General features: G+C 43.0%; 2 protein-coding genes and 1 long non-coding RNA gene across 4 annotated transcripts in view; 1 reads left to right on the top strand and 2 right to left on the bottom strand.

The window, feature by feature from the left end:
* EIF2AK1 (eukaryotic translation initiation factor 2 alpha kinase 1) overlaps positions 1 to 3,550 on the bottom strand; it is a 31,946-nt gene extending 28,396 nt beyond the window's left edge. The window contains exon 1 of one of the 2 annotated variants that reach the window (XM_023246864.2): positions 3,341 to 3,550. In XM_023246864.2, the coding sequence (XP_023102632.2) occupies positions 3,341 to 3,458 (118 nt within the window). In that variant the 5' untranslated portion in view covers positions 3,459 to 3,550. The remainder of the gene's footprint in view (positions 1 to 3,340) is intronic. The other variant, XM_045048315.1, reaches the window with a different exon arrangement.
* A 4,515-nt stretch (positions 3,551 to 8,065) lies between these two features.
* LOC123382648 lies at positions 8,066 to 11,253 on the bottom strand. The gene is made up of 2 exons (XR_006591320.1): positions 11,110 to 11,253; positions 8,066 to 8,632 (listed from the first exon to the last, which is right to left on the bottom strand). It is a non-coding gene; the product is annotated as an uncharacterized LOC123382648 (long non-coding RNA).
* A 116-nt stretch (positions 11,254 to 11,369) lies between these two features.
* USP42 (ubiquitin specific peptidase 42) overlaps positions 11,370 to 19,958 on the top strand; it is a 73,514-nt gene continuing 64,925 nt past the window's right edge. The window contains exons 1-3 of the mRNA XM_019820405.3: positions 11,370 to 11,490; positions 11,698 to 12,100; positions 15,454 to 15,609. The gene's annotated coding sequence lies outside the window, so the exon portion shown is untranslated. The remainder of the gene's footprint in view (positions 11,491 to 11,697; positions 12,101 to 15,453; positions 15,610 to 19,958) is intronic.

Genomic DNA, 19,958 nt, shown 5'->3' with positions numbered 1-19,958 from the left:
TGGATTCTGTATCCCTCTCTCTCTGCCCCTCCCCACTCATGCTCTGTCTCTGTCTCAGAAATAAACATTAAAAATTAAAAAAAATAAAAATGCATTTATTTCATAGCTATATAAATATATATATACAACAGAAAGAACAAAACAGACAAAATCTCTGCCCCTTCTGTTTTCAACCATACATCAATAGAATTTGTACAAGAAATGAAATTACAGTGAACACGCTGTTTTACAGTCTGCCTGTTTGATCCTTAGTATCTAGGATCTTAGTATCTAGGAATCCACCTGGCTTACAGCAGCCCTCATTAATATTTGCAAACGAACACACTAAATTGTTAGCAGTGAGTTCTCTGGGATGAGAGTACAGATGACTTTCTCCTTTTTCCTTGATTTCCTTAAATTTTTCTGAATTATTTCTCTAAATGTTTATCTATTTGGACAAACTCAGAAATCTTTAACCCGTTCATGAGATCTTTGACAATACTTTTTGAGAGAGAGAGAGACAGCGCATGCACACAAGAGAGGGGCAGAGGGAGAGAAATCTTAGGTAGGCTCCGTGCCCAGCGCAGAGCCTGACACAGGGCTCAATCCCACAAACCTTGAGATCATGACCTGAGCCAAAATCAGGAGTCGGACAATAAATCAACTGAGCCACCCAGGTGCCGACCAACAATAGTTTTAAATGTAAGTCATCGAATAAATTGTCTCTAGCTTTGCCAAAATGTAAACAGTAATCTCTGGGTGATCAGATTGTGGTTTTTAAATTTTCTTCTTTAGGTTTTTCTATAATTTTAAAACACACTGTAATGTGAAAAAAAAATTTTTTTTTAATATACCAAATTGTCAACAATGGTGAAATGATGGTTAGGAGAGTTTTCTGCTTCTCTATACTCATACTTTCCTATTTTCTACAATAATTAAATTCTACTTTTTTTTTTAACATTTATTCATTTTTGAGAGACAGAGAGAGAAAGTCAGCGGGGGAGGGGCAGAGAGGGAGGTAGACACAGAATCCAAAGCAGGATCCAGGCTCTGAGCTGTCAGCACAGAGCCCTACGCGGGGCTCAAACTCATGAACCACGAGATCACGACCCTAGCTGAAGTCAGACGCTCAACCAACTGAGCCACCCAGGTGCCCCAAGTTCTAGTTTTTAATAAGAAAAAAGCAAAACAAAAAAAAATGACTGATCAGTGGAGTCAAATGAACTAACTAAATCAAGAAAATAGCAACTATAAAAAAGACCAGTGGACAAATACTCAGACGCAGGAAGGAGTAAAACTGAAAGGCAATGAAGGCTGACACTGAATGCTTCCTGCTTCAATCCTGGTTAAGTAGAAGAGGAAGATCTAAGTGGGTAATAGGAAAGATGAGGTCGGGTCCTCTTATAAAAAAGAATAAGAAATAGTATGAGCTCCTAGGTGAATTAGAGTTCTAGAATTCTGCCAAGTAGGACGTGAGTAGACAGAAAAAAGGATCACCTACTTCAGGCTCCTCAGACAAGTATGATCTTAATAAATGGTCCATTATTAAATGAAGGAGGAACCTGGAGGATTAATCTGAGCCAAAAATTCTGGAAAACTTGTGTCAGATGAAAGAAAACCAGTGAGTCTGACAATGGGCTTACTGTTGCTCTCCTTCTAGGGCATGCTGGAGCGGGGGAGTTGGGGGGGGGGGCATGGAGTAACTGATCAAAGTTGGTCCCCACATAACAGACGGCTGAAGAACACAGGTTATAGAGTTACATCTAGGTTCTGAATTTTCTGACTCTACCATCAACTGGCAGAGTGACCACCTCACATCATATAGATGACCTTCAAGAAATTCTGTAACAGTTCTGTTTCTAAATCTACTAAAAAATGAAACTATTTTCCATAGACCTTACTTTTCACGTAAAATGATAAATTACGTCTGGATATTCTGGGCCTCTTTGGAAGAAAAGGCAATATGTAAACACAACAGTACTGTTAGTAACCTAGTAGAAGTTTTCCAAAGCTTATCTAAGATGACTCCCTTCAAAAATAATCTCTCCTTTGCAGAAAACCTTATCACAATGTTACAGATAACACAGACTTGCATGTTTACAGCTGGGACTTTTCCTCTGACATAACACTTCACCTAATATTGTGCTGCCTTAGTAGACCAGGTTTCATGTGAAACAATCAGTTCATTAAAAAATAGTTCTCTTAGGGGCGCCTGGGTGGCTCAGTCGGTTAGGTGGCCAACTTGGGCTCAGGTCATGATCTTGCAGTCTGTGAGTTCGAGCCCCGCGTCGGGCTCTGGGCTGACAGCTCGGAGCCTGTGTCTCCCTCTCTCTGACCCTCCCCCGTTCATGCTCTTGTCTCTCTCTGTCTCAAAAATAAATAAACGTTGAAAAAAAAAATTTTTTTTAAATAGTTCTCTTAAAACTATTCTGTCAAGGACCTACTAAAATTACCACCGCAGTCTGCTTTTGTCTCCCATTAGGGTCAAGAATTATAGACAGTATTTGGGTGAAGTTCGAAGGACTTTAGAAACAAATGAATCTTTTCAACTTGACTTGCACCTTCAAATCCACTGCAACATGTTAATACTTGCTTCATGCTTAAACTGAGCATGTATTCCCTGTAATCTTCCTTACTACCGTAAACTAAAAACCTCCCTGAATCAATGTATTCATTCCTGATAGCACAATTTAATTTTAAAAACCGCCAAAACAACTGGTAGTAATTAAAGACCCTAAGAACTTTCAATAAAATAGTGGATACTTTGAAGTGGTTAGAGTCAATGTTTTAAGTACCTCTCACTATAAAATAACTTGCCTGGCTTAACCCTGTATCTCCTAGTAACCAAAGGTCCTTCACCCCCCCCCCCAAAAACCTGGAGGCATTGTTTTTCTTTAAACCGAATAGGGTGATTTCCATACGGCCCCACTATAAGTCTTCAGCTCCCCTATCAGTGAGAAAGTACAAATTAAAACGCTTAACCCAAACTGTTAAGCGTATAAGGTCCGCAAAATCTCCGTCTAGTAGTTTACAAAGCTCACTCTCAACGTCTGACCAAACCACAAGGCTCGAGAGCTGGAAAGCAGCCTGAGCGAAGCCTTACCAAGGACTTCGAGTCCGCAAAGAGGAAACCACGGAACAGAAACGTAAACAAACCAGTGGGTCGGGGACGCTCGTTTCAATAAATGTTTACCTTACCCATGCCGCCCGCCCGCCGCCCCCCGTCGCTGGGCCGGGGTCCAGCCGAATTCGCCCCAGGACTGCGGCGAAGCTCGGGGCTGCTCGCAGCAGCCCTGCCCGCTCGGGAGTGAAGGTGGATGGGTGCAAGAAGAGGGCCGCCGCAGCATTCCGGGTCGCTCACCATCATACTTGGGGTCCGAACCGTCGGCCGGGAACTCAATGGCAGGCGGCGCAGGAACAGCCTCCGCCCCGTCGCCCTCCGCCTCGCGCTCCCGGGCCCCGGAGCCGCCTCCCAGCATCGCCCGCAGCGCGCGGGCAGCTGCCCAGCCCGCCCGCCAGCCAGCTAGCACCACACCGCCTCACTCCGCACCAGCCTCCGCCACCGGATCCGGAAGTAGCCCGTCGCAAGACGGAAGACCCGCCCCGGCCTCCCGCGCGCCGCCAGCGCGGGCGGGTCCTACCTCAGGCTCCGCCCTTCCCCTTTTCCTCGGGGAAAGGATGGGCTGGTCTGGCGCAGGCGCCCTAGTGGGCTGGTCCTCGCGCGGAGGTCCATAGGTTGTGGGTGCTGGGTTCTCGCTACGCCGGGGGTACTCCACCTGTGTTCCCGGCCGCCCTGGAGACCTTAGTACCCGCACACAAGTCAGGGTGTTGACATCTCACCCCAAGACTCGGATGCTAGTGTAAGAATCCTGTGTCTGCAGATTCTAATCCAAATACATACTTAATGCGGATGCAATACTATTTGCCATGTGTTTAAAAAAAAAAAATCAAAAGCATCTACAAGACCTATCTCAACAAGAACTGAACCTATTTTGGTCAACCGTTAGACCAACAACAAAAAAGGGAAATGCCAAACTGAATCCAACCTAGCAAAAATTTCGCTGCTTTTGAGACTGAACTTTCAACGGAAATACTTTCAAACCTGAGGCTGCCTTTTCCAAGTGATCCCACGGCCACACTGCATTGACTGTGATTTGAAGCTTTTAACTTCAAAAATCCTCTGCCCTCTGGAGATGTCTCTGATGACTTGGTTGCCAACACAATGCTGCTGGAAATAATTTTTGTTTTTGGCTCTCAGATCAGATTATGCAGTTGGAATAAAACGCCTTTCAGATTTTGAGTCTCAACCCCAGTGCAATGTGTAAAAGTGGTATTGCTTAAGAATTTTGAGCACAGTTTTCTTACAAAGTCATACAGGATGCATTCAACCTGATAGAAGCAATTTGGATATGGTTCTTCAAATAACTCCCACCAAAGATTAGGGATGCCTCTTTCCATGCCCTGTTGATTTATCTACATGTATCCACAAATTTAAAAATACAAATACTTTAGACTCATCAATTCTGCTTTCAGAAATTTATTCTAAGGAACAGATTAAAAATGAGCAAAATGATCCAGCTAAACTTTAATAATCGCAACACTAGTTATAGACTAGAAGACAGTGTAATTGACTGAGTCACTTACAATGGCACACTTTACAACCAATCAAAAAGTTGGTATGCAATATTGAGTTCTTGCCACTTTCCACCACCACCAGAATGGAGAAAACAGCAAACCCATTCAGGTAGCAATATAAATGAAAGCAACATTTCTAGAAGACCATGTTCAACTTACAGTGAAAAGTTTTAAATAGGCATACTCTTAAACCTACATGCAGGAGTATATACAAAGGAAATAATCAGAGTGGTGAAAAAAGATAAATCTATAAGAGTGTTCATCAAAGTGTAGTTTATAATAGAAAAGCACTGGCATAAATCCAAATTCCAAGAAGAAGAGCAGTTATGGTACACCCTTGCAATGAAACCTGATGCAGCCATTACAAAAATGGGGGGTTAGGCAGGAGCACATTCCTCTCTTATCTTCCATGATATCTAGTTTTTCTAGAAAAATTCGAGTTTTTCTCTATCTTACTAGCCCTCGATCTCAGTATCAGTTTCTGGACTCTCCCCTCCAAAAGCATAATTCTGCTCTTGTCATGTCACCCCACATTCTCTCAGGAGATAACCACATGCATGGCTATCACTTTGCATACTATCTGTGGGCTGACAACTCCCAAATGTATCTCTGCAGCACAGACTTTGTCTCTTGGACGACTCGAAAGCATCTCAAATTTCTGAAAGCAAACTCTTGATATTTCTCCTAAAATTTGTTTCCCACTACCTCTCTTCATTCATTTAGGTAGCACACAATCCATCCATTTGTCCATCATCTAAAACATGAGGGTCAACCTTCATTCCGTGTCCAGAATATATCTGGGCTGCCTATAAATTAAAAAATAGAAACATGATATAGCATATGAACATGCAATATTAAATATGCAATTAACTGGACAGGAGCCCAAATTGCCAATAAACATAGAAAAAGACACACAACTTTCACCAGGGGCAGGTAAAGGCAAATTAAACAAAATCATTTCAAAGTGTCATTTTTGCAAAATTAGTCTTTCATACCAAGTGTGGTTGGGGATGTGGAGGAAAAGGAGCTATCATACATCACTAAAGAGCTATTCAGTGATATTGAGTAAAGTCAAATGACGCATACCCAAGATCCAGTAATTTAATCTCCATTGAGGTTTTCTTTAGACACTTCCAGATGTGCCCAAGGATACGTATATATGTGTATGTCTACATGTCTTCTCATGAACATTGAAAACAACACAGCATAGGTCGCAGAGGTTTTTTGATGCTAGTAACAAAATAATAATTGCAAGGGCGCTTAGGTGGTTCAGTCGGTTAAGCATTCAACTTCGGCTCAGGTCATGATCTTATGGTTCATGAGTTCGAGCCCCGCGTAGGGCTCTGTGCTGACAGCTCAGACCCTGGAGCCTGCTTCATATTCTGTGTCTCCCTCTCTCTCTACTCCTTGCCCACTCATCCTCTGTCTCTCTCCCTCTCAAAAATAAATGAACATTAAAATAATAATAATAATAATAATTGCAATGTTTACTGAGCACTGTGTCAATTCCACTCCTTCATCCTGTTCTGTGCTTTCACAAATATTAACTCACTCAATCCTCATTACAAATTTACAAGCTAAGTGCTGTAATTATCCTATTTTATAGTTGCAAACATAGATGCAAAGAGAGCTTTTCAAATAAATACCTCACCTAAGGCCACACAACCTGCTGTATCTGGGGCCAGGATTTTTTCCCACGTCATCTTTCATTGCAATCTATGTTTTTATGACAGCTGTATTGAGATAATTTATACACCATAAAACTCATTCTAAAATTATTTTCAAATGTACAAATTACTGGTTTTTAGATACACAGAGTTGGGCCACCATCACCACTATCTGATATTTTTTTTTAATGTTTATTTATTTATTTATTTTGAGAGAGAGAGAGAGAGAGAGCACCAGCAGGGGAGGGGCAGAGGGAGAGAGGGAGAGGGAGAATCCCAAGAATGCTCTGTGCTGTCAGCACACAGCCAGACACGGGGCTCAATCTCACAAACCGTGAAATCATGGCCTGAGCCAAAATCCAGAGTAAGACTCTCAATGGACTGAGCCACCCACGTGCCCCAACGCTATCTGATTTTAGAACACTTTTTGTCACCCCAAAAAGAGATTCCTCTGGGGCTGGATTCCTTTTGGACTCCCTTATTTATTACATCAATAGGGAAATAAACATATTACATATGCAAATGAATATTATAAAACTGTTACTATGATTCAACTAGATTCAAGGTGCTGCAGCTGTCCACTTTTCCTATTGTGCAGAACCATCTATAAACAAAGGCCAAGTCTTCCCTCTCTCTGTATAAGCTCTGGTCATAGAGAACTCCCCCCATGAAGCCATACATGCAGGCTTGCAGAGAGAAGGTATTATAGCAAAAGTGGAAGCCATGGGCATTCGAGCCATTTCTTCATGGAATCTGTACATTCAGGGCCTACTTGGGCATGATCTTCCATTTGATGATGGAGTACTTCTGCACACACCCAACTTTGTGGCTTAGTGGGTCAGGTAACACCCATTTCATGAAAAGCAGCTTAGGTTACATGGTAATGTGATGGCCCATACCTAAGCATTCAGTCTCTACTAAGGCCCAGGACCGGCCAAAAGATATTTCTCAAAATGAAAGTAGTTAACTGAAGATGAAAGCAGGAGGGCCAGTTGGGTCTTATGATGGGTCAGCCCTTCCAATGCATTTAGAACAAAATTCAGACTCCTCTGCATGGCTTACAAGGCCTTGCAAGAGGTACTCCAGGCTTCCTTGCCAGTCTCTGCTTGGACCACTCTCACAGTAGACTATGGGATGACACTGGTGAATGAACAGAAATGTAAGACCCATGACTTAAGCATTCATGAGAGTGCCAGAGCATAGGTGGAAATTGTTCTTGAGGTTACAGCCTCTAGAGCAGTGATGGAGTCACACGAGAAGGAGGACAGAAATCTCAGTGACTTAACAATTGTTGGCCATTGGCTGCATAGTTGGCCCCTTCATCCACCTTCTCCACCTATACTGCAGGTGCATTATGGCTTTTCCCTCACAATGAAGCAAAGACAAACTCTCTAAAGAGATGGAAACTTCTTCATGGCAAGGATGGGTTTTCTCAAAGTTGATTACAAGAATGCAAGGCAATATTGTGTGGATCTCTGTTGCCACGTCATGCCACGGACTATCAGTGCTTTTTGCTACTAGAGTCACGTGCATCTTTCAATTTAATCCAAACTAGAAAAACAATTCCAGAAACCATGGAACGAAACAGTTCACATTCCAGAGTAGAACTTCCTCTTTCGGGTAGTGTAGGTGTGTGTCTGTCTGTATTTGTCCACTTGTGTATGTAGGTGTGTGCACAAATTGCCAACCCAGTCTCTCCTCTACCAATCCCAGTATCAAGCTCCCTAATGTGAATGAAGCTTTCCCATCAATATCCACATGAACTTCAAAGTCAGTTCTCTCAATTGGAGGAGGATCAGGATCATCAGAGGAAGCCTCCACTACTACCTTTATTAATCATCATGTTACATATTATGGTTACCCAACACAGGTACTATAAACCTCAATGGTAAAAATTTAATGGCATTTCCATACATGTTTGGGAGTAATAAGATGGAAAACGTAGAAATATCTCATTTATATAGTGGGTAATTAAAACCAGCTGGATGGATCAACAAAGAGAGATTTCAGAATATTATACAAGGTAACTAATACTGAGTTTAGTATGCTGTGTAAAACTGTGGTCGTATACGTTTTACCTTCTTCCCTGAGGACTCATTCACCCGATGGTAAGGAAATTGTACCAGTGTTGTATTCTCCCAATTTCTACATTGTTTCTAATTCCTTTATTTCTACTCTAGCTTTAGGCACCCTGTAGGTATCTGGTAATTATCAATGGGAGTGAGAGTTTGGAAAATGGCCCCACACCATAGAAGTTGCCCTTCAAGATGGTGTCCAATGATGTCTGCTGCCTGGTCTTCATACTCTTCAAGTTCCCTCTCACATTGTCCTAACGTCGGTCTGTAGGATCACTAGCACACAGAGAATAGATGATATGAAACTTCATTAGTTTAAAAGACACTGTGGCTTCCATCTTGCTCTCTCTCCTTCATCTCTCACTCGGGGGAAACAAGCTGGCATGTTGTGACCAGCCATAATACTGAGGCCCAACTGATGAGGAACTGAGGCCTTCCAGCAACACAGAAGTGCACTTGGAGCAGATTCTTCATCCCCAGTAGATGGGATACTGCCATCGTTGTTGTTGTTTTTTTAAAATTTTTTAACGTTTATTCATTTTTTGAGAGACAGAGACAGAGTGTGAGTGGGGGAGGGACAGAGAGAGAGGGAGACACAGAATCCGAAGCAGGCTCCAGGCTCTGAACTGACAGCACAGGGCTCGATGCAGGGCTCGAACCCACAAACTTGAGATCATGACCTGAGCCAAAGTTGGACGCCTAACTGACTGAGCCACCCAGGCGCCCCTGCCATCTTTTTAAAAAAGTTTGCTTATTTATTTTGAGAGGGGGGAGGGGCAAAAGAGGAGGGGCCTCACAGAGAGAGGGAGAGGATCCCAAGCAGGCTCCACAGGAGCCTGATGCAAGGCTCGAACCCACGAACCGTGAGATCATGACCTAAGCTGAAATCAAGAGTCAGATGCTTAACTGACTGAGCCACCCAGGCGGCCCTTAAAGACTTTATTTTTAAGTAATCTCCATACCCAACATGGAATTCGAACTCACAACCCCGAGATCAAGAGTTGCACGCTCCACCACCTGAGCAAGCCAGATGTCTTGGGATGCTGCCATCTTGAGATGGCAGGTGACTACTGCCCAGGACAACTGCTTGTCTGCAACCCAAAAAAAGGACTGAGCCAGAACTACCAAACTACACTGCTCTCAGATTCCTGACCCTCAGAAATGGTGGGGAAAAATGTATGTTTTCATGGGGATAATTTGTTACACAGCAACAACGAATACATATGCTAAACTAGACTTCTAGCATCTTATCAGGGTGAGGAATGCCCTAAACTAACACCTCTTGAAAATTCTGTTTATCTGGGGTGCCTGATTGGCTCAGTCATAGAACATGTGACTCTTGATCTTAGGGTTGTGAGTTTGAGTCCCATATTGGGTATAGAGATTACTTAAAAATAAAATCTTAAAAAAATTGTTGAGCTGGTTTGCTACCAAGCAACGGTTGTGACGTCATCAGGATTAGAACTCTAACTTACTGGGATCTTTCCAACCACTTGACAGAAGTCCCAAAGAAAAGGGGACTTTTCAGGTGACTACATCTATTTCTACTTTCTTCTTTACTTTCCCAAATAAAGTGAGTAACCTAGGGATCTTCAAATCAAAATTGGTTCTTACATTCCTCACGTCAACTGATATATTTTCAATGGCAACTTCAAGTGGTTATTGCCAATTAGAGTGGATCCCACTTCCCATTGAAAATCCCATTTCAATCCTGGGACTTATGTCTTTTGGTTTGGGGGCCTCAGCCCCAGGGCAATGTGCAAGAGATGGGTTTTTTCTTTTTAACAATTTTTAAAAAAGGTTTCTGAAACTGTTATGTATAAGATTTTAGCACATCATTCATAATATTAAAATGAATAACTTTGTAAGTAAAAAATCCCCATTTTATAAAGTTCTGCTATAAAATATTTCAACTGAAGGGTGCCTAGGTGGCTTAGCTTGTTAAGCAATGACTTAGCTCAGGTCATGATCTTGCAGTTCATGAGTTCGAGCCCCACATTGGGCTCCAGGATGACAGTGCAGAGCCTCATGGCACCCTCTCTCTCTCTCAAAACAAATAAACTTTTAAAATATATTTCAACTAAAAATATCAGGATGCATATTTGAAAAAGCAGATATTAACAGCTTTTGGTTTCCATCCAATAAGCTACATAATGTCGACCTAGAATAGGTGTAAAGTTTTGTAAGCTCCTTGAGACTAAACAATGAAATACTGCACTGTTTCAAATGTCTTTTAGTGTCCTTTTTGGGGATTCCCCAAGAATATTTTTATATTCATATTCTCATAACCCCCAATTCTTCACCCTTTAATGGTGCATTTTATCTCCCAAATTATTCAAATGCCATGTATAATGGACTGGGCGCTCAAAGGATAAAAAACGTAATTTTTAGTGGTGGTTGAGCGCCCAACTCTTGATATCAGCTCAGGTCATGGTCCTAGGGTCATGGGGTCGAGCCCCATGTCTGGCTCTGCACTGAGCGTGGGGCCTGCTTGGGATTCTCTTTCTCCCTCTGCCCCGCTCCCCCCCACTCTCTCTTTCTAAATAAATTTAAAAAACAGTAATTTTTAGTCACTTTAAAATTATTATATAAGGAACATATACATGTTTTTCTGACTACATCCCTGTCCAAAAACCAGGAGAGAGAATAAACTTCTATTTTACCATAACTACCATAAATCCCTGCCCCCTTCCCTCCCCTGGTCACTGTATCAGTTTAGTATAGCTTATTCAGTTTTTCTTCTATTCGCTTACCATTGATGTCTACCACACTAAAGCAGCACTGTTTTGAGGGGCTGGTTTTGCCTAAAACAATGACAAAATACATATTGTTCTGCAACGTGCATTTTGTTCTCCATTCCAAAATATGTCCTGGGGGAACTTCCCACGTTAGGACAACAGTATTCCATAACTGGATGGTCCGTGGTTAATTGAGCCATCCCCCAAGCTGCAGGGGAATTAGGCCTCTCCAATATGTCCATAATACAGACAACTTGAAAAACAACATCTGTATCCATTTCAACGTTTACAGGGACTTCTGCCGCTACCAGCTGTGATTTTAAACACAGTATTTAACCTGTGCCCCAGTTCCTTTGTCAAGAAGATTCTGCTACCACCTAACTTTCTGGGATCGCGGTGAGAACTAAACCCACTGACATATTTTCGGCCAACTCTTTATCACCCAGCAGCGTTATTTTCTTTGATTAGGTCTGCTCCTTTAGTCTTGGCTCCTGGGAGACTAGATTCTAGCTGCCGTGCGCTAAGTATCATCTTCCAAATCAGAGTAACTCTGAGCCTGTTGGGAGTGTCTGCCTCTGACATCCTTTACTCTCCTGCTTTAAGGTGAGAAGATTTTCTGACGGTTACAGCTTCTTTCAACGGTTAACTGAGGTGTGCTGCACACACATCTTCCAACACCCCACACATCTTCCAACACCCTGCTCTTGGTCCACAAGCCGTTCCCTCTACAAGAAGAGCCAACTTGACCCCTAGCCAACACGCCTGGGGTCCCAGCCCTTCCCCCCGGGGCCGGGAGCTACTTCCTACCACCGCCCGCCCAGAGCCAGCCCGCCAGCCCGCCAGCCCGCCAGCCCGCCAGCCCAGCGCCGCCGCACTCGGACCTCGCGCCTTTCGCCACCGGATCCGGAAGTAGCCCCACGCAAGGCGGAAGACCCGCCCGGCCTCCCGCGCGCCGCTGGCGGGGGCGGGCCCTTCCGCAGGCTCCGCCCTTCGCCTCTCCTGGGAGGTAAGGATGGGCTCGTTCTGCAGAGGCGCAACCCACGCGCAGGCGCTCTGGTGGGCTGGTCTCGCGTTGAGGCCCAAGGGGCATGGACTCTGGGTTCCTGCCACGGCCGGGGGTCCCCAACCTGAGGTCCCGGCCGCCCCTCTCGGCGGTCCTCGAGAAGGTCTAGAGTTCCGGCTGGCCATTACACCCAGTCTCGGTTTTTCTCCCCTCCCCTGAAGTAAGCAATTTATAAATTGAGCGTCCTGATTTTTATTTCATTAGCAAACGCACATATATAAACAAGTTGGGGATCAGTACGTAAAATGCCATATTGTAAGACAGTAAAACATAAACGCCAGGTAATAATGTAAGGATATATGCGTGGGTGTGTGTGTGTACACATATATACATATGCATGTATGTAAATGCATAAAATATAGATAATTTTATACATATAAAACGTGTATATGATTGTATTTACATACACACAAATCCCAATAAATATATTTGCTTACATACTGTCTATGTAACTCCAGTATGTAGATATTCCAAGATTTTTTTATGTTTAAGTAATCTCTACACCCAACACGGGGCACTAACTCACAACCCCTAACCCAGGGCCGCATACTCCACAGTTGAGCAAGCCAGGTGCCCCAGGCTGTACAAATATATTTATATGTATGTATACACATATATTTTTTAAGTTTATTTATTTATTTTGAGAGAGAGTGCACGCCAGCAGGGGAGGGGCAGAGGGAGAGGGAGAGAGAATCCCAAGTAAGCTCTGTCCAGTTAACACAGAGCCCAACTCGAGGGTCAATCCAAGGAACTGTGAGATCACAACCTGAACAGAAACCAAGAATCCAAGGCTTAACCCACTGAGCCACCCAGATGCCTCTATATTTTTATGCTTATTTGTACATACACATAACCCCACAGAAAATACATATTATTTAGGGTTTGTGTTTTTATTGCCTCACAAGGTGCAACTTTACATATTGTTCTGCGACTCACTCTTTTCTCTGGTTCTTTGAGAACCCTCTGCCTTGAAGTAGGTCTATTCTTCATTGTTTTCACTTTGTTTCATGGTGTCTCTCAGTCAGCTTATTCAGAGCTGTTGGGGGAGTCATTAGGCTACAGTAGGAAATATTTGGGGATCTCTGGCAAGGCTAGATTTGTACTGATGTGTTAACCTAGTTACTTAACCTCCTACCTCATTTTCCTGAGTGTAAAACAGGGTTATTAACAGTACCAAACTCCCCACCAGGGAAACTCTGAGTCCAAGGAGTAGTCTCTCCTTTGGTCTTCTTTTTTTATCCGGGTTCACTCTGGGATATTTTTCTGAGCTGAGTTAGCCACTGGGCCTCCAAACCCTCAGCCGGACCTGTGCTGTTCCACCTGTGTCACACTGCCTGCCCAGCCCCCATGTCACCTGGTTCTTTCCTACTCACCTTTCTCAGGTCCTCTTAACATCCCTCTCCTCTCCTCACCTAATAGTGCAAGAATTCTGCTAACTGACCCATCATTTTTTCTCACTTGTGTGCAAACTCATAAAGAGGACCCTGCAATTAAACACGTAAATGAACGATTTTATTGCTCAGATGAACACTTAAAACATTTTAATGTCTGGAATGACTCCTTCCAATAAGTTCTTAACATGAAAGTGTAAGGACATATTTATAAAAAGGAACTTCAGATTACTCAGTACCTACTCATAACTGCTAGCTGTATAAAGTAGCTCCTCCCGGAGCAAACATATGAAACTTGCTGGCCAGAAATCCTAGAACCAACCTCTCAAATTTTACAGTGCAGAAATAAATTTTTTATTGTACATCACCTTTTTTTTTTTAATGTTTATTCTGAGAGAGTGTGCACGCAAGTGCCCGAGTGGGGGAGGAGCAGAGAGAGGGGGAGACAGAAGCAGGCTCTGTGCTGTTAGCACAGAGCTCGACTTGGGACTCGGGGCTGGACCCCACAAACCATGAGATCATGACCTGAGCCAAACTCAAGAGTTGGACGCCCAGCCCACTCAGCCACCAAGGCGCCCCTTTTGTTTATCATCTTTTATAACTACCTCAAAGCATTTTCTCTGTTATGCTCACTAATGCCTTAAGGGTGCACTTTTCTAGAGTCAAACACATGCCTTCTCAAAACAAAATGTTTATTAATATCATTACGCGAGGAATAGGTAAACCCTTCTGGGAAAATATATATGAAACATTCCGTGTGAGTCACGTTCCATTTGACTAGACTCTGTCCCATCTTCCCCCTTTGGAGAATTAAGTGCTTTTCACTTTCTGTTTGCCCAAATCTTTTTCTATTCATTTACATGCACAGACATGTTCCCATAGAAAGCATATAATAGTTTGGACTTTAGTTTTGGGATTCTTACCACATGTTGTATGTATTGTTCTAAAACTTGCTTTTTTCAGTAAATGATTTGACTTCAAGAACCTGTCTATTCTTGCATTTTAAATACTAACATACAGAGCTTCTATAACAGAGTTAGGACACAGATGAAGAATATTTTCAGATCTCCCAGCAGTGATGGGAGATGTATTGCCCATGATACTCCCTTTTTGACTACTCTCCACCCCGTTTATTTGCCTGGTGGAGCTTTCATGGTTTTATTTGTTTTTAAGCCATTTCCTTTTCGTTTTTTGGTACCTATAAAAGGGACATCTAATTCTCCCTTCCTCAAAGTGTTTTTGAATATAATTAATGAGTTAGCATGTGTAGTTCATATAGATTATATAGAAGATATACCTGGTATACAATAATATCACAATAGTGATACTATTAATATATTCTTTTATTAGCTCTAATGTATTTATTACCTTATTACCCCATAAGCAGTTATGTCCAGGAGACTTCATCTCACCACAGACACTGATGGCCAACGTTGAGATCAGAGAAACCACTCTGGTAACAGCAAAACCTCTGTAGTCCTCCTTATTTGTACTAAGCTGAGATATTTTCCAGAGAGAGATGTGGATTTGCTGCAACAACTCTTTAAGATCATCTACACTCTGAGCTCTCTCTTCCCTCACTGTCTTTCATTTCAGCCTTTGCATATGCTGTCCTGCCCACCTAAGAAAATCCCCATCGCAAGCCCCCGTTTTCAGTCTTACAGTAAATCTGTGCACACACAGTTCAACGCTGAGGAATATATGTCTTGACACTAATTGTGAGATCATGAGCAAAGTAATTAACTTCTAATCTGTAAAATGGAAATGCTAATTATACCTACTTCATAGTCGTGTTGTAAATGAGTTAACAAATCATATAGAAGAGGTGCCTGGGGCACAGGAAACTCTCAACTGTTTGCTGGTATTAATAACTGTTCCTAACAATGTCTTTGTCTTTGCTCCTAGGAGGCTGATCCTTCTTGCCACCACTGGCTGATGTCCCTCAAGCCAGATATTCTGATCCTGATGGTAGCATATCCTCATTGGCCTTTCGCCATTAGAATCTAGGCAGAAAGATTTCTTCTCCAAGTGTTTAATTTTGTATCTTCCTCATTCATCAAGGTGAGTTAGACCTTATGTTTTCCTTCTCCCCGGTTCTCTCCCCACCCCTGCACCTGTCCTTGAAACCAAAGAACACGAATGTTGGGTGTAAGTCATGCAGCCACAGGAGGAAACAAAACCTGAGACTTGGAAGGAAGAAATCTCTTCTACTCACAGGTTCCAGAGAGGGGGTCACCACATACCATGCAGGGCCACAGGGGAAGCACCAGGTTGTGGTCAGGTGGCAGAAGACAGGGGTGAGGGGGAGAGCCTGAGTCAGAACTTTTACTGGGGTTTCCACTCTATTTAGAGTAAGTGGTTTAGGATTGGCTAGTTGGAATCATTCCAGCAGGCTTTGGGCTATAGGGTTGGCTTGGCACCTGGCCCTGGGATGATTTTAGGGGCAAGAAAATATTGGCTTGTATGTGTTCATTCGATATGGAGGTGGCTGGGTCTGTATACTTGGTTTATACTGATTGATGGAGCCCTTTGCTATCTCTAAGTACTGGCTAGCCAAAGCCTGGGAGGGACAGTCTCTGCTGGCCAGCAAGCTTGTTAAAATGTCAAGACATCATAAGATACAGAAAATTTAAAAACAGATTAATAAGTGCAAATCTGGTTCCTTCTGCCCAGAACACTCCCCTGCCCCAGCCCCTGCCTCATCTGATTTTCTTTTTCTTTTTCTTTTTAATATTTATTTATATTTGAGACAGAGGCACACACAGAATGTGAGCAGGGGAGGGGCAGAGAGACAGAGACAGAATCTGAAGCAGGCTCCAGGCTCCGAGCTGTGAGCTGTCAGCACAGACCCCGACGCAGGGCTCAAACTCACGAGCAGTGAGGTCATGACCTGAGCCAAAGTCAGATGCTCAGCCGACTGAGCCACCCAGATGCTTCCTGATTTTCTATTACTTATTCTTTAGGTCTGTAATGAAATGTGACCTGTTGCATTTGTACATAACATACTACCTCCTTCCCTTTATTAGTTTGCTAGGGCTGCCATAACATATCACCACAGCCTGGGACACTTAAACAGCAGAAATGAATCTTCTCCCAGTTCTGGATGCTGGAAGTCCAAGATTAGAGTGTGAACAGGGTTGGTTCCTCCGTGACTGTGAGGGAGGGTCTGAGTCCATGCCCCTCTCCTGGCTTCTGGTGGCCTGCTGGCCATCACTGGCATTCCTTTGGCCTGTAAAAACATCACCCCAATCCCTGCCTTCACTTTCACATGGTGTTCTCCCTGCATGTGTGCGTCTGGGTCCAAATTTCCCTTTCTAATAAGGACACTGTCATTGGATTAAGGCCCTCTTTAAGGACCCCATTTTTTTTTTTTTTAGATTTTTTTTTTTTGAGAGAGAGATAAAGAGGAGGGGAAGGGCACAGGGATAGGGATAGAGAGAGAATCTCAAGCAGGCTCTATGCCCAGCATGGAGTCGGGCCTTCAACTGACTGAGCCACCCAGGCACCCCAAGGACATCATTTTTTTTTTTTTAACTCGATTACTTCTATAAAGACCCTGTCTCCAAACAAGATCCCATTCTTAGGCAGTGGGAGTTAGGGCACCAACATTTTGGGAGGACACAATCAGCCCAGAGCACCACCCTCACAGCTCTCCTGTCTTCTCCCTATGTTAGTGCCCCCACTCTGTACTTCCCTAGTGCTTGTACCCACCCCCGAGAGCCCTTAGTACACTTTATTGTAGATATTACTTTTTTGAAGCAAATTCCACTTCTTTCCTCCCCAAATACATCTCTGGGCTCCTCATTTTTCTCTGTATCGTACACACTCTTGCATGCTCAAGGGACACGCCCAAATGGAAAATTGATGAATGAATGGAAGAATGAGCTGTTGAGGGAAAGGGAAGAGAAGGCCAGAGCACATAGCTGTACTCATAATTTAATGTGTTACTTGCCTAGACAACATTTACAACAGTCTCACTAACTTCCAGAAGGAATCCTCTTGTAATTCATTACACTACACCTGTAACCCAATTAAAAGGTATTATATATTGGGGCACATCAGTGGCTCGGTCAGTTAAGTATCTGACTTGGTTTCAGCTCAGGTCACGATCTCACAGTTCGTGAGTGCAAGCCCCACATCAGACTCTGCACTGACAGTGTGGAGCCTGCTTGGGATTCTCTCTCTCCCCTTCTCTCTGTCCCTCTCCTGCTCTTGCTGTATCTCAAAATAAATAAACATTTTCTTAAACAGGTCTTATATATTTAGTTTATAAGCAATGTATTATGTTCCAGGAAGAATCCGTTTGCAATCAGTCTCATCACAGTTATAATCCAACCACATGGTACCAGTTCAATATTGAGTTAGAACCCCATCATTTAGCAAGTCTCCCTTGGTTATGTTTGGTCATGTTCTTCATTTACATCCTGTAAGTTATTTCAATTTGTTATTTATTATTTGCTATTTTGTTTTCAGCTACTGTGATGAGAGTCACTGCTCATAACATGCTCTAAGTTGTTCTTATTAATTCATGTAGAACAGTTGGCTTACATATGTATCTTTTTTAATCAGCCAATCTTTTATACTCTGACCAGGCTTCTATTGATTATATTGATTCTCTCTCTCTCTCTCTCTCTCTCTCTCTCTCTCTCTCTCTCTAATCTTATTTTATTCTTGTGTTTCTTCATTGGTCCAAAACACAAGAACCACATTTAATCATTATGGCAATAACACACATTATGGCTTTGTTCCTGGTAGATATAAATTATTTTAAATTTAAGATGTTATATGGTTCTTTGTGTTTTGCCTCCTTCATTTGAAAGCTCATTCCATTATACATCACTGCTCTTTTGTCTGCTTTTGTCTTCTGACTCCCTTGTCATCTCCTTATGTTCATGGGAAGGACACAGTCTCCGACTGTGTTTTGTCCATCCTCCTCCTCAATTGATTGCTCTCAATTCCAGCATCTGTGTGGATGACAGAACAATGCAAAGTCACCTTGATATATAGTTTTCACCATTTTCCCAAGAAAGTGGGGGGAAATGGAGTATTAGAATAACCAAGAGACTGGGGATTAGTGCTTCTCAAACTCTCTGAAGACCCCCCAGTGACCACGTTTCTCATATTTTCCATATGTAACACCACTTATATATTATGCCCAAACAAAAAATTGACATTAAAAAAACCTCTTAAGAGTGATGTCAGCAAAAATGGTAGAGTAGGGACCTCCAGGGGCTGTCTCTCCCTATAACACTGAAAATCCTGGCAAAAACTGTCAGAATCAACTTTATAAAAACTCTGGAAGATAGTCACTGGTTTACAGTCACCAAGCAAATGCTTAACCATGAGAAAGACCACTGAAGCAGTCTCGGATTCAGTTCTGGCCTTCTAACTTAGCCTTACCCCATCTGAGACCACAGCAACAGTCTTGAAGGCAGCCAGCCTTCCCAATGTGCGCATCTAGTCCAGGATTTCAGGAGACCTTGATCTGGAGGAATTCTGTAGGTCTTTTTTGACTTGCCTGAAGGACTGACACAAGGGACATGCCTTTGTTCTTCCCAATCTAAAACTAAAACTCTCTCAGGGTGGAAAGATGGCCATGGCTACATGGAGGACGTTACTGGAAAAGAATGAAAACCAAATGGACAAGCCACCAACGGGGCAAAAAATAACTGTTGAGATAAACAATAGACAACGCTGGGGAGAAAAAGCTGTAAAGTGAGAAACTTTGGGGAAAAGGGCTTTGAAAAACTCTGTCACATACTGGGCAACCTAGAAATCCATGTGCATGGCCAGGGCAGGATGCATGCTCAGCAAAGACCTGGGAAGATCATAAGCTTTCACTGCTGGCTGGTCATTAGACTCTGCGTAATCAGGATGTGAAGGCTGAGGCAGAGTTGTAAACAGCCTGGCTAATTGTTGAAGGAATGCCCCAACACAGAGCCAAACTGTAAGGAACTAGGGAGCCTTTTGTTCTTTCTTTTCTTTCTTTTTTTTTAAAACAATACTCAACATATCCAATGTTTAAAAAAAAAATTTAATGTTTATTTATTTTTGAGACAATGCGAGAGACAGAGTGCAAGCAGCGGAGGGGCAGACAGAGGGAGACACAGAATCTGAAGCGGGCTCCAGGCTCTGAGCTGTCAGCCCAGAGCCTGACATGGGGCTTGAACTCACAAACCATGAGATCATGACCTGAGCCAAAGTCAGACGCTTAACCGACTGAGCCACTCAGGCACCCAACATATCCAATTTTTAATGAAAAAGGAGAAGCATGCAAACATACAAGAAAGTATGGGCCATTCCCAGGACCAAAAAAATGAACAGTGAATAGGGGAAATCCATATCACTCCTTTACTGTGTTTCTCCTTTACTCTCATACAATGGCCACACTGACAACACTTCTGACACCA

Source organism: Felis catus, chromosome E3 (assembly GCF_018350175.1).
Source record: "Felis catus isolate Fca126 chromosome E3, F.catus_Fca126_mat1.0, whole genome shotgun sequence".
NCBI classification, from domain to species: Eukaryota; Metazoa; Chordata; class Mammalia; order Carnivora; family Felidae; genus Felis; species Felis catus.
This window is presented reverse-complemented; position numbering and strand designations above follow the sequence as displayed.